At 27.2% G+C, this 15722-nt stretch overlaps 1 protein-coding gene across 4 annotated transcripts in view; it reads left to right on the top strand.

Annotated features, from left to right (window-relative positions):
* The window catches only part of LOC129962064 (SEC14-like protein 2), a 49006-nt gene that overhangs the window by 15496 nt on the left and 17788 nt on the right, over positions 1-15722 (top strand). For 3 of the 4 annotated variants that reach the window (XM_056075774.1, XM_056075773.1, XM_056075772.1), the window contains exons 2-3: positions 931-1007; positions 4564-4639. In XM_056075774.1, coding sequence (XP_055931749.1) covers positions 960-1007; positions 4564-4639 — 124 coding nt within the window. In that variant the 5' untranslated portion in view covers positions 931-959. Of the gene's footprint in view, positions 1-930; positions 1008-3736; positions 3831-4563; positions 4640-15722 lie in introns of those variants that run through there. The other variant, XM_056075775.1, reaches the window with a different exon arrangement.

The raw sequence follows: 15722 nt of genomic DNA, 5'->3' as shown, positions 1-15722 counted from the left end.
AATAGTTTGATCTTCGATAAAATAGTTTTAAATTTTTTTTTCCCTTTCCTGATTTTTAAAACACGAAATCAGTTCTAATCAGATATAAAATAATAATGACTTACCTTGAATTATTTCTTTCCAATTGTTTTAACAGACGAAAGATTCAGTATAAAGTCTTCAGAAAAGGCTTCCCATTCTGTGAGATATGGTCATTTCACTCAGACAATTTCATTATGATTTAGATTCTTACGAGATTGTATAGTAAACTAACTCTAGACTAAAAGAACTGAAAGCTGTATAAATCAAAGAAGGTAATGATATTTATAAATATTTTGTCTCAATAATGGATTCAAGTAAATTCATTAGGTTTCTATTAAATAGCCAGAAAACTATTTAAGGTCACCTGCATTAATTAGGCTGAGATATGTAGAAAAAATCCCAGTTTCTTTTTAAAATCTAAAATAAGTCACGAAATAAAATAGCAAATTGATTTATTTTTAGGAGGAAATAAAATTTATTTATCTATTATTTGCTGATCAGAAATTTAAAACTAAAACCAATTTAGTTATGTGCAAATTAAAATATCAATATGTATCTTTACAAATAACGATTGACATTTAAAATTCTTCATTGCTTGGATAATATCCATTATTTTATTACGGGTATATCTAGATAACGAAATGCATGTTTAGAACATTATATTAAAATTCATTCTATTCTAAACTAGATGTGCATCTAATAAAATGTTAACTAAAATATAAAATATGTATTTTCCTGTTACATTTTCATATAAATATATAAAATATTAGAAAGATTTTCTGAAACATATTTGAAAGATTTATTATATTTCCAGTTTTATACAGATATGTAATGATTACTATAAATGAATAATTTTTTTTATGTCGTTGTTAAATTTTAACGTATTTAATTGTTATTTTTGATATTTAGGTAATCCTTATAATTAAAGAAGCACCACAATGACCATTGCACAATTAACTGACGAAGAGAAGAAGGCAATCGATGAGGTCAGTTTATATAATGTCCAATTTCTTTACTGTATATGTATTTGTTTTCGTCTTTTTAATTTCATTATAATTCAAATTCAACAATATTTTACAGATATTATAGAAATATATTTAATTTAATTCAAATTGTTTATATCAAAAGAGTCATTTGAATTACAGAATTAGGATTCTGAATTATTAAAATTGGATGAAACTGTCAAAGAGTAACACTATAAAAATTACTTTCTTTACTGCAAATGATATCCGTATTTATAATGTTAAATAACGAATAATCTGAATATTTTATTTCCATAACAGTTTAGGCATGATATTAAAACATGCTTGAATTGAGTTTATAATCTGTTATTTTGATTCAATATTAATTTTCTACAAGTGTTAAAGAAATTTGATTGAATTTCCATGTAACTTACAAATCTTTCCAGAAAACTAAAGGTCAATATTCTTAAAAATACTGTTGTTCATCTGATTTTGGCTCATACAGCTACGGTATGAATAGTTACATACTGCAATACATGCATATGCGGTATTGATAATCCAGACAATGACGATGTCAACAAGGAAGAATATTGATTACAAAAGACAGATTGTCTCGAAAACGAAACTACAAAATTGTGACTTCTATTTACAAATGATGAGTACATTAAGTTTCTAAATAAGCATTTTTCAGCAACTTATTACAACTAACGATTTCTTAAATTGTTGTTATTCACCAAGCTAGTTCAATTGATAAAAAAATCACATTTTTAATCTTGGATTTCAACAATAATCTTTTCATGAACTTAAGTCTTTAAACTAGTGGGTGAAAATCATTCTTGTAATTGAAACAGAAATTGTTAATGTTGAGATTTTGTTAACTAAAGATAAATTTTAAATTGTTTTTCAAAACTATAAAATAAGATTACATATATAACAAGTTTTTAAATAAGAATTTTTCAATAACTTATTACAGTAATTAAGGATTTTTTAATCATATGGCATTTTTCACATTAGCTCGATAAAAAATATACATAATTATACTTTTGAACAACAATTTTTTCATAAATCTATGTCTTTAAACAAGTCACCAAGAATCATCCTAGAAGTTGAAACATAAATTACTAATATTGCGACCTTTTTGACTAAAGGCCCTTTTTTTGGTTACCATAGAACATAGCTTCTTTCAGTTTATATATATTGACTCCAAAATGGATCGTGTAGAACAATAGTGTGGTAGCCAAATTTTTTAAGCCGCCATATTCTTTCCGATTCTTTTGTATATAAAAGAAGAATATTTAGAACAACCATCTTAATTAAAATGATACAATTAAAAATTGCCGATTTACTACTTTGAATTTTTTAATCATCAATTTAATCATTAATTAATAAATAATTAAAAATAATTAATCTTATTTGATTAATTATTTTTAATTTTTAAGATAAAAGTATTTTACGAGGGAAAAACATCTTAAGAAGTTTTTTTATGCGCATAAAAATTTGACAGAAGCATCTACTTTCAATGTTGCATAACTCTAAGATGATTCATTTACGGTATCTTATTTTAAATTTATTGTTTTAAGATATAAGATTGGAGTAAATATCTTCTAACTTTATGCTATATAGTTTTCATTGATTATTGATAGAAATTTTTTTTAATAAGATTTGAATCTTTAGTACTAAACATCGCTTCATAAAAATATTTAGGTTTAATTCGCCTCACATGATTTTATTTTAAAAATTTACTCTTGATTATGTAGCATAGCGAACACACAACAAATGTATTTAATATCATTACAACGCCCTTCAATATAAATACAGTAAATAAAACAAGAGGAGGGTATTGTTTGTAAATATACTTAATTTATTTAAATTAATTAAATTAAATTAAATTAATAACTCTATGCAAAAGGCAATTAAAGATTAAAGGGAAGATATTTTTTAAAGTGCAAAAGTCTGCTATCATGATTATCAAATCTTATTTTTGCTTTTATTTAGTGTTTTAGCTTATGCATTCGTAAATGCTGACAAGTTCCTATATTACTAAACAATCTATATTCTGTTTCTTTTAATGAATTTCATTTAGGATGCTACCATAAAGCTCTTCAAAGCTTATTTTAATTAGCCAAAAAATTATTTGTCAAAGTAGAATTGACATCACTGGAAAGCTTATTTTTTAATTTTAAGGATTTTGAAAATATAATTTTTCAAGAATACACTCTGCAACTATTAAAAAAAAACAATTTCGGTTCTTTTTTAAATTAAAAAAAAATCTAATTAAATTTTTTTTTAAATCCCTGCATAGTAAGCCCTACAACCAGAACAGAAACTACTGATCTAATTTACTAATTCAAATTCTAATAATCTGTCTTTTCAGTGTTTTGAATAATCTTCTCAAAATGCATAGTATACAGATAGTACGTTATCATTCTAAATGAAATCATGAATTTAACATCTTACTTTACTTTCAACAGATTCCATTTAAATTTTTTCTGCTTCTGCAATTACAATATTACACAAATACTTTATGTGGGCGCGTGTTCACTGATTCATACAGTGTTTCAAATTTTGTTTGAAATTTTAGATTTGTAGAAGTATATTACCCTAAACCCAAATGTGTGAGTATTATCAACGTTTTTCAACGTGAGACACATTCTGGAAAGTAATAGTAACAGTTATCAAGCGGGATTCTTGGTGCTTATCAAACCTACAAAAGGCTAACGTATCGATAAAACTATTGCAAATATCCGACAGCAATTCCAGTGTTATGAGTTAAGAAAGTCTGCTTATATTGCAGTGTATGAACGTTGGATTAAAATGAACGATCTTATTTTGCTACCATCTGTGCCTGTACATAAGTATTCCATTTAATTTATATTTTTATATTGATACAAATGTTTCAATGATATTTAAATCTTTTAAGATGGCAAATATATTTTTTAAATGTCTTATTCGCTGAGCACTGCATTTTTCTAATCCTTTATGTTTATATGTCAACGAAACGAAATATTTGAATTTTTTTAAATGAATCTCTGTATCATTGGAATCGAGACTGAATAATTACTTTAGATGAGAATGATTTTTTTTTCACTGAGAAGCTAATAGAATGTTTATATTAATTTTGTAGGAATTCTAAATATTATTAATTAACCAATAAAAAGAAAAAAAATTATTATTGTTTTTCCCCATCTTATTTATAATAATTTATTTTCAAATCTTATTATAATCATTTTTAATAAATATAAATAGCTCTAAAAAATTGACTAATTATTGAGACAAAAAATAATGTTTTCATATTCTGCAATCCACTTTTTTTTTAACGATGTCGATTTTTATTAAAATTGACGTGTTAACCATTCAAAACTACAAAAATTCATTAGAGAAATTTAAATTTAAAACTATTTTTGACTCACTGCGAAAATAAAGAATTCTTTACAGAAAAGTTCGTAGTATCATTTCTAATAAATTTAAACAGCATATAAATAATAATAAACAATGCAGATGAAAGAAAAATGATTTTACTTGATTTATTCTATTACTCCTTTTTATTGATATACATTATTTTTCGATTTAAATTTTCTAGCTGAGGAAAAGAGTCGGCAACGAGTTGACTTCCGAGCACTGTAATGACACGAATATGTTCTATCGCTTTTTAAAAGGTAAGTTGTGAATAAATTGTGGTGTTTTTACAATACACATTTAGTTTTGATCTAACATACATCATACATGTGTTAAAAATATTAACATTCGAAATTCGAATTAATAAACAAAACATTTTGGTGGAAATTAAAAATTATATTTCCTTTAATGAAATTGATTTATGTGATACCATATACATTTTAAATGTGGCACTAGTCACCTTATAAACGCGACATCACAGTTAGATTAGAAATGTAACTGCATATACATCTTTTAACATGTTTTTCAACATTTTCTGCAACTTCGTTGACGTCTAGTCTTTTTGCTGCTCTAAGAAGTAGAATGAATTCCAAATTAAAATGGTAAAATTGTTCGGCATATTTGTTGTTACCCCATGATTATAAATTGATACCAATATTTTTTTTATGAAAATGTACAAATATCCACAATGTCTAATTTATATAACACACTAATGGATGATTTTTAATTTCCTAATATCATTATGCACATTTACTATTAATATTTGATAGGTGTTATCTTAGGAATTGAATATGTTCATTAGCATTTATAAGAGCACAGTTTAATGAAAATTAAAAACTATTGTACAGTTTAAAAAATGACTCTTAAAATAGGCAAAAAAAAAATGATTCAATTTTTCAGTTTTTAAAAGAAATGCGATGTTTTACTATATGTATGTTAAAAGTATATTTAAAAATAATTTTTATCATACTAAGTGCTAGGATGCTTACATGAAGCTAAATTTTAAAGAAAAGTTCTTCGTTAAATTCTATCAGTGATCAATTTCAACCAGAACTTGTGTAAAGGAGACGTTATCTGATTTCATCAAATTGATTAACAATGAAAACATAAAACAAAAAGGGAATAATCGAAAATAATACAGGCATTATTTTCGATTATTCCCTTTTTGTACGAATTTAAAATAAGAACGAATGAAAGAAAAGAAACGATTGAATTCTTTTAGAAAGCTTTTCTTTAATCGATATAAAATAGTGCAATAAAGGACAAATAAATACTCAGCTTTTAAAATGTTGAATAATAGTTTTCCAAGAAAAACAAACAAAATGTCTACTTTAACGGAAAAGCCACAAATTTCCTTCAAATTATTATATCAATTTCTCGCCGCCATTCATAGAAATCTTGGCATTCGTTTACTTTGAATATACTCATTCCATCTTCAACGAGATATTTTTACATCAACGTGATATTTTTACATCATTATCTGTCAATTCTGTTTCGTCTATTTTCAAAGAATATTTCCTCATATTTTTTTCAGAAATGCCACTCCCGTAAAATGATTATACAATGACGTTAAATGTTTAATAATGGCAGTCGGAAATCATTATTTCTTCTAGTGACTTCTAAGATCGATGTTATATTTCTTTTATAATAAAGGAAACAAGCTTTAGTAATTAGCATTCTAGTTCGATTGTGGATTTTTCAATTTGACATATTATATAATTCATAATAATAAAAGAAGCAAATATCATTTTATTGTCCGAAAATTGATCATTAAGGAAAATTTATGCTTATATTACTCTTTTGATCCTTCAGTTAATAAAACAAATGTATATGCATACGGTAATTATTGTAATATATTGATATGTTTACTTAGTTTTATATTTTTGATATACGATAATCGTGTTTATTATAAACATTTAATAGAAATAAAAATACTTTATTTTTAATTAAGTTAGATATTTCACCGTCAATTCGATTTCTCTAGTCTGCCACATAATAATTATATAGAGCATCATTTTATTTTTTATGTTAATTATTATTATTATTATTATTATACTTTTTCTTCAGTATCCCTTGACCTGACAGTTAGGGATTGCAATACCGGGATACCGAATACCGGTATTTTGAGCCATTTGTACAATTTTGTAATACCGGTATTCACAAGTTTAAATACCGTTTCTTCGGTATTTACTAGAAATTTTTAAAATTGTCTCCACTATATGTTCAGGTATCGCGAACATAGCAAAATAGTATGTTTTTGTTTTTATGTCTCCCTAACGGGCGAAATTAATTAGCTAATGAATGGCTTAATTAATTGCTTAAATCTAAATTAGTGAAACATGGATTATCCCTGAAAGAAAATATTGAATCCATAACGACTGATGGAGCAACAGTTATGAAAAAAGTTGGAAAGTTGATTGGTGCAAATCAGCAGTTGTGCAATGCAAATGGAATTCAATTAGGAGTAATAGATGTATTATACCAAAAAAAATAAAGAACAGAAGAATCCAAATACTGTGGGTATAGAAATTTCGGATTCCGACATTGAAGAGAGTAAGAGTGAGAGTGATATTGACAATGAAGATAATGACAATGTAATTGTTGAAGAAGATATTGCTATCAAGAATCATTAACCTATCAAGTATTAACCTATCAAGAATTGCTTCCTATAATTTATAAAGTTCGAAAAATTGTTAAGATATTTAAACGTTCCCCTATAAAACGGATATATTACTAAAATATATACTAACTGAAAATAGAATATATGTTAATATTAGATTCTAAAACACGTTGGAATAGTTTACTCCTAATGATGGAACGATTTTTGAAATTGAGAAATCCAATCCAAAAAGCAATAATCGACTTAAACCTGTAAATTAATTTTTCAAATAGTGAATTCTACTTAATATCCAGAACTATATCAGCTCTACTTAAAATAAAACTGACTATTGTGGCATTATGTCGGAGAGATTCTAATTTATGAACAGCTAATGCAACAATAATTTCATGTTGCAGTCACTGAAAGAACAGCACACATCACTATCTGAAGAATTATATATTACATTGAAAATTCGCACAGAAGAAAGGCATACCGAAATAGAAAATGTCTTATGGTATTTACATAATTATAATGATTTTAAAAATGAAGATGAAAAAGAAAAGAAAATAACCAATTCAAATCTGATTAAGTTTAGAGTAAATTTTCTTAAAATTTTTTACGCACAAACTTATCACATTCAGAAGAATTTGGTTCAATTATCGGAGATTATGATGTCGATTGTGAAAAGGAATTGTCTCCTGAACAAAAATTAGAATTAGCGATAAATAAGAAAATTTCAACGAACCAGTACAGAAATCAGCTATATCCAAAACCACCCGACGAGAAATCGATTTATTTGAAGATGAGGGATTTAGAGGTAAATACTTGGAAAAAGTATATCGCGCATTGCTAACAGTACCACCAACTAGCGTAGATGCCGAAAGAGCGTTTTCGACAGCTGGTCATTTTTGCACAAAATTACTTTTCAGGCTTAATGACAGTACAATTGACGCATTATGTTTTTTAAGATCAAATTTCAAAAATTTGTAATAGTACCCCAGACTGAAGAGGGATATTTACACTTTTTTTGTGATTAAAATAAATAAGATGTTTTTTTACATTTTTGTGATTATATACTATTATAATTTATAAGTTACAAATTATTTTTGTGATATTTACACTCTATAAAAAAACTGGCAAATAAAACAAAGAAACACCTGTGTTTTCTTTCTTTTTCTAAAATTTCTAATACCGGTATTAAAACCGGTATCCTGGTATTATGATTTAAAAAATACCGAATACCGGTATTGAAATTTTGGTCCGGTATTGCAATCCCTACTAACAGTATTGTTCCATAAACTCAAATCCCATTCCATTATGTATTGTTATTAGATTCTACATACATGCTTATTATTGTCCAATATTATATATATATATATTTTTCTTTCACGTATATCTTGAGCCTTGTTCACATTCAACTTAATAATTCACATAACATAGTATTCACTTAATAATTCACATGTCGAGAAACGCTGACATAGAATAAAGAATATTATTTTACATAAACCTTATTTAGAATCAAATTAGATAGCAGAGAAGATTTAAAAGTAATAAAGACTCCTCTAGATGATTCGATTGGTTTGTTAAATGTTCTTGCCATTCTTGTCCGAAATATTCTTATCATTCTTATCTAAATATTCTGGCCATTCTTATCTTAAATATTCTTGTCATGTACTGGTCATGTCATGGTTGCCAAAGGCGGCTAGTGATAAATAAAACATTATATGATAATGCAACAATATAATATAACAAAATAACAAATAAAACATTACTACATTTAATTAAAAACCATTATTAATATTGTTGAGAATTTATTTCGACGATGAGGACGGAATGTTCGAAGAATAACTGGGTGAGCAGCTCAGAACCTCCTACATCTAAAATTTAATTTGCTTTTCATCTAATGAATGATTTTAATTTTTAAGCTTAATTTTATGAGAGATTTGGGATTCTGGGAACTGTGTAGAACTTATTTCCTGTCATTAATAACAACTTTTCATTCAGAAATACACAAAATCTGAAATGTTCGATTGAGGAAATAATTTTCTATTCTAATAATACTGAAAAAAGATTTTTGTAATGAAGGAAAATAATTTAAAAAATATAAATAATTCTATGCAAAAACATATAAAGATAAAAATGAAGATATTTTTTAAAGTATAAAAGTCTGCTATCATGATTATCAAATCTTATTTTGGTTTTTATTCAATACTAGCAGTACCTGCATAGCGTTTCCCGTGGCATAACATCCAAGAGGAAAAATTACTTTAAAAAGTCTAACCTCCATTCAACATGACATGGGCATGTCACGTAACATCAAACAAAGATAAAAATATATTTAAAAATCATCAAAAATAGCTAAAAACAATTTTTATAGAGCACATTCAGAAATATTTAGATTGTTAAAAAATGTAAAAATATGATATGTTCGTAGACAAAACAATTCACTAAAACTATACAATAGAAGAGTTGTTTTAAAATTTAAAAATATACAAATCAGTCATTGATCCCACTGTTCCACACTTGTTTATCAACTCTGTATAACCTGATATGAAAATAAAATTCAGCTTGCTTCATAATATTTCTTTGTAAACTATATTGGATGTTTTTCCTCCTGGTGCTAAAACAAAAAGATTTTGTTTGGATGTAACTAAAAGTGCCACATAAAGCTGCCCATGAAAAAAAGTATTTGAATAAACTCCGGCCAAGGTTGTATTTCTTTTTTTTTTTTTTTTTTGGCATAATGAATTTTGAATTGCTATTTAAAATCAGACGTAAACAAAGAAATGTATCGCATATGCATACCACAGCTCTTGCTATTTGCGCATGCGCAGATTGAGATTTTCGCACATGCGCGGATAAGCGCAAAGCACAGATATTGCTATTTGCTCAATCATAGGAAAATAATTAAAATCGAATTATAGAACTCTTTTTTTTATTTTGATATGACTTCAATAGACTAAAACCTTCCCCCAATAAATGCCCCACAAAATGGTACAAATATCTCAAATATCAGTTAAGTATATCTCGAGTTTTTCTCTTTTAAATTTACAGACGCTTCAGGAGACTTCATTTTATACTATGTATAAATTTTAGCTTATACATACATAAATTCAGACGAGTTCCTATATTACTAAACAGTTTGTATTCCGTTTTCTTTAATAAATTTCATTTAAGATTCTGTCAAAAAACTTAAAGGCAAAAAACTAAAAGGATTCTGTCAAAATTTAAAGGCATTTGTACAATTAGTTACTTCATAAAGCATCATAATTAGTCAGTGTATGTATAATGTCAGTTGGCAGCCCATAACACGCTCTTCTGTTAACAGGGCATCACATTCCTTACTAGCATAAAGAAAATGTATTATATTATTTTACGATATAGTTTGATATTCTGAATGCTTTGTGATATTTTAAAGATATTGTGGAAATATTGTATTATGTTGGATTGTGTTTCTTTTTTTAGTGTATAGCAGAATATGAAGCACGTGTTCATAAAAATAATCGGTTCCTTCATTAAAGCAATATAATCTTTAAGCTCTTGCAAATATAAGTTCTATAACTAATATTTACAAAGATTTAGATATTATACGCATTTGCAATATTTTTAAAGTAACTCAATTGAATCACTTACGCTATAAACATCTGTTTAAGAACTCCTACTGACATAACCGAGGAATGAATTCACATTTCTGCAATAATATATCTTTTCAAGAGGCAAATATCTTTCAGTTTTTAAACATATGACTTTAGATGAGGATAAATCATAAATCTGACATAAAAACCATTATTTATAATCTAAAGATTTTTGGGCAATAAGTTTTAAGAAAAAGCTCTGTGATTTTTAACAATATAATGAGGATAACAATACAATCTTGTTTGCTGTTTTGCGTTAACAGGTAGAATTATAAATCATATAAAAATACAAAAACTAAATATTCTCATGTTTTTCTAAATTTTTAAAATCGGTATTGCAGATTTAATTTTTTCTATTGAATTATGCATCCAGGAAATAATACGATTTTTCTCTTAATATTTTTGTCAGATTCTCGCCTGCTTCGTAGATGCTTAGTTGATTTTATATCCGTTGTTAATACGTCATTTGCTTTCTTCTGAATGCAACAAAATCGATTGAGATTCTTTAAGATTATTTAAATAATTGCTTCATATCTTGAATTTTATCACAATTAAGGAAAATTATCAATCTTATCTACCTCACTCAATGTTGTCCTAACAGAAAATTGCAAAAATAATTACTATAATCTGACTATTTTATCATTGCAACTAAAAGACAACTTTTTAAAACCCTTTATCAAAATTATCATAAGGTATTGAAAAAGACATGTCCCAATAATGACCCTTACTGAATCTTTTCAATATCATTTGAATAAAAATTGCAGATTATATTTAGATTGATATATATCTGCAATTTTTAGAAAAATTGCAGAATATGTTTATTTCTTAATATAATATAATTTAATTTTTAAACATAATGCAAATGTATCAAAGAAAGGCAAATTAAATGAAAAAGATTTGAAATTGCTTAAATATCTTAATTTTTACTTTTCATCTCTACTAATAAAGATGAATGCGTACGTGTGCGTGAGATGACGCTCTACAAATTTGATCAAACACGGCATGTATATGTATTAGAAGGTTAAAATCAGATCACCTAACGATTTTTTTTTAACCCTGCTGTTCTGTTCGTATTTATTTCACGTGTGTAGCGTTCGGGTCAATATGACCAGACTCAGAAAACTAACCTTTCTTGCAGGAAGTGACAGGTGCCATTTGAGAAATAGTTTAAACAATAGTAATAATATTTAAAAATGGATCTAATAATATAAAGCAGCTATAGAAATAACAAAAAAAGTTATTTGAAATAAGAGCTTACAATAATATAAAGCATTTATAAAAATAATAGAAAAATATTCGAAATTGAAACTTACTTTTATTTAAAATTTGAACAATAATATTTTATATGAGATTTTCAAATGTGATTATTATAATTGCAGCATAACATATTAGTTTTGCTTTCATTGCTTTATGGACAGAGCTTGCACCTTGTATGTTTGACACATAATGGAGTATTCTCAGCAAAGTTGATTCTCGAAGTTGATGGTAACGTTTTCCCTTTTTCTCTGCATTTGTTTCACTATTTTTATTGAATCTTCACTTCTTGGTAGGAGTGGATTTGCTTCAATGTGAAAAAAATGAGTTATTTTCCAAGTTCTTCCAAAAATAGACTTCGTTTAGTCCATTTGTTTTCATTCCATTCACTATATATTGAAGTCCATAGAATAAATGCATTGTACGCAGAAGTATCAAGCATGTTATAGAATGCTATCATGGGCCAGGTATTTGTTCTTTGTTTTGACAAGTGTATATGTTTAAAAGTTGATTAAGAGTATCCCCAGCCCCTTTAATTGAATTATAAGCTAAGGTTATTAATGGTTTTTCGTCAAGTCTATTGCTAACTTCTTTGTCATAATGCAAAAGGCTCATAAGAAAAACATTCTTGTCCTTTTTTGGATGTAGTTTACAACTGCTGTGTCTTCTGTAAAATAAACTAATGAGCTGTGAACTTCTTTGTTTGGCATTTCTTCAGGAAGTTCTGATTTAGTTTTTCTTATGCTGCTAAGCATAGTCCTTTTCTGTTTTAGAAGATAATGTCCTAAGTTATGAAAAAATTATTATATGTAATATTGTGCCCCGAATACCCATAAGAAAGCTCACACACTACTCGCATTCCCTGATGATTTTTCTCTGGCTTTGGCCCTTGTTTTTTTCCAGTGTAAATTTGTGTATTCAGTACATACGAAGTTTTACTATCACGTGAAGTCTATATTTTAATTCCATATTTAGATGGTTTACTTGGTGTATAACTGTTTGAAAGGACATCAACCACGAAATCCTACTAATTGTTCATCTACAGTATATTTTCATTCGGATAATATAATTTTGGTAGAATTTTTATCCAATTTTCTCAGATATCACGCACTGCAACCAATTTATCCAAATTTCTTCTTTCTTGAAGAGTGAATTCCTTATCAAAGCGAATAAATCTCGATATGGTTCAAGATGTTTCGAGTGAATTTCTCGCACGAAATATATTTCTGCTAGTTTCTATATTCCATAAGCTTTTTGTTGATTCTCCCTATGATTTATAAACACCAGCTAACAAAAATAATATGCTTGAAAAGTTTTACTTTCGATATTTTCCCACTTTTTTTCATAAAACTTTTCTCCTTCAATATTAGTCATATATATGATTTTGTTTTCAATTGTAGAGTTAAATACTACCTCAAATGCACTTTTTGCCTCTGATATCCTTGCGGTTGCATATCTTGTGACCTCCGGAGTAGTTTTTATAAAAATAGCAGTTGTTGATTGAGAAGAATGTGGGCAGCGGATCCAACTTCCACTTTATTTCACGATTCTTGGACTGAATACTCCCTTTATAGTTCATTTGTTGAATATCGGTATCAAGATCGTTGTCAGAACTTTCACTCTCAATTTCATCACTTGTATGACTTTCATATTCGGATACTTCTTCTTCGCTGTCAGAAGCTTCTATTAGTTTACCTATATCAGCGTGACTCAAATTTCTGCGATTCGCCATTTTTTTTCTCTTTCATTCACAGACGCAACTCCTTTACAGTATACCAGAAAGTGAAATACAGCAGAAAAAGAAATGTTGCAATAAGAGCAGAGTTTGGTCCCCCTGCCAATCGTATCAAATTTTGGACCTTGCACGTGCTCTCTTGTCATGTGACCAAACACATACGTCAACAAAACAGGTTTCGAAAACGGATAAATTAGAGAAACTATTGTTATTCTTTTCTTTTCAATTATCCCAAACAAAAGTTAACATGTATGAGTAAAAATAAACGATTTTTTTTGCATTGAGTCATATTAATTAGAACGATACATTAGTATAAAGTGAAAAATATTCCCTCGAAATACGAATAAACCCAAATCCTTCTAGGAGTACATATTTATATTATTTACCAAAGATGTCAAGAAGTTTCATGAAAATATCCCTGTATTATATATTTTAACAAAGGTGTAAATTTTATTTCGGGTTATATAGACCCGAACAGAACAGTAGGTTTAGAATATTTTTAATTGATTAAAACTTTTAAATTCTTAACTTCCAAAAAATTACAAAACAAAAATAATTTTTATATTATAATAAAATTTTGAAAATTAACCTTTTCATAATATCAATGAATACTGTGCAATTTTTTTTTTTTTTTAAATTTTGAAATCTTTTAAAAATATTTTTTACAGAATTTTCAATAATAGAAGAGACTAAAACCAAACAATGAAAACATGCTCGAACTATTTTCTTTGTTTCGTGAAATATTTAATTTAATGGGTTTTTTTCGTTGTTTAAAGAAGGAAGAAAAATTATTTTTAATATGCAGCTATGCAAAAGTTATTTAATTGATTGATTTTTCTGTTATAAGGACCACTATTGCCCAAGTTGTTAATTAAAAGTTTTTGTTAATTAAAATTAAATGTAACCAGTAACCCTTCTGAATAAGCTGACTGCCAAAAGCGAGTAGTAGAAAATGCCAAATGTTGTTATAGTACAATTTTGACCTTTATTTAAAATGCTTTCTTTTAAGATGGACAAAATAATCCTCTTAATGTTCATCCAATACGCAATAAATATGACATAGAATTACCACTAATATTTTTTAGACAAATTACCCTATAGCATTGTCCCTGTAATACGAATTTACTGTGTCATTATTTAGGAAGAATTTAATATTGCTTATTTCATTGAATCATTTTGAATAAAGATCACTTAGGTGTATGCATGGTGACTCACGTCGAATCTTTACACTAACTTTTTTTTTCATGGTATAACGCATTACTATATATATATATATATATATATATATATATATATATATATATATATATATAATTAAAAAATGTTTAAATTATTATAGCGTTAGCGAACAAACATAGCAGAAAACTCCATGCAACTCTAAGTAGTGATGATCAGAGCTGCTGATTTTTAAAAGAATCACAAAACTTTAGACCCAGAATAAGAGTCGACCATTTCCAATAATTGTGACCCTCCCAAACAATTCTCCTTGAACTTAGTTCATTTTCCACGAAAAAAAAGGAGAAAAATAGGAAACGGAGGCACAGGTGTGTTATTTCAGACAAAATTTAGGTGTTCCATGTATTGGAACTCTAGAGTAATGGAGAAGATGAAACCCTTGAATAAGTCTTTCTTTCTTGTGCAGACTAGAAAAAATTCTTGATGCTTTTCATGAAAGATTTTTCGGTTTTATAGATGTTTGTTGGGAAAAGACTAAATCCTTCCAAATACTTCTACAGCAAATCAAATTTGTTGTAGGGTGGTCTCGTAATTGAAAGAACAATCAGAATAATGACCAAAACAGCAGAGATGTATCTGATTTTGTATTTCCTTTACATATGCATCTGACGTCTGCACATGATCTGATAGTCAACGTGACGCATGCAATTGATGATATCCAAGATAGAGAAACCCCATCAATCCAAAGCGGATATGCGGGTAGTTTGCAAACAATCGGACAAAATCCCATATTGACAAAACAAATTAGACTGATACAGCAGAGGCTTTTATACTCGCCAAATTTTATTACTTCTAATAATGCCTATAAAATATAATACTAAATATAGATATAATAAGAGAACATTTAGAAACTATAAAATCTAAAATTATAACAGAATTTTGAA

This window comes from Argiope bruennichi, chromosome 2, assembly GCF_947563725.1.
Source record: "Argiope bruennichi chromosome 2, qqArgBrue1.1, whole genome shotgun sequence".
Classification (NCBI taxonomy): Eukaryota; Metazoa; Arthropoda; class Arachnida; order Araneae; family Araneidae; genus Argiope; species Argiope bruennichi.
This window is presented reverse-complemented; position numbering and strand designations above follow the sequence as displayed.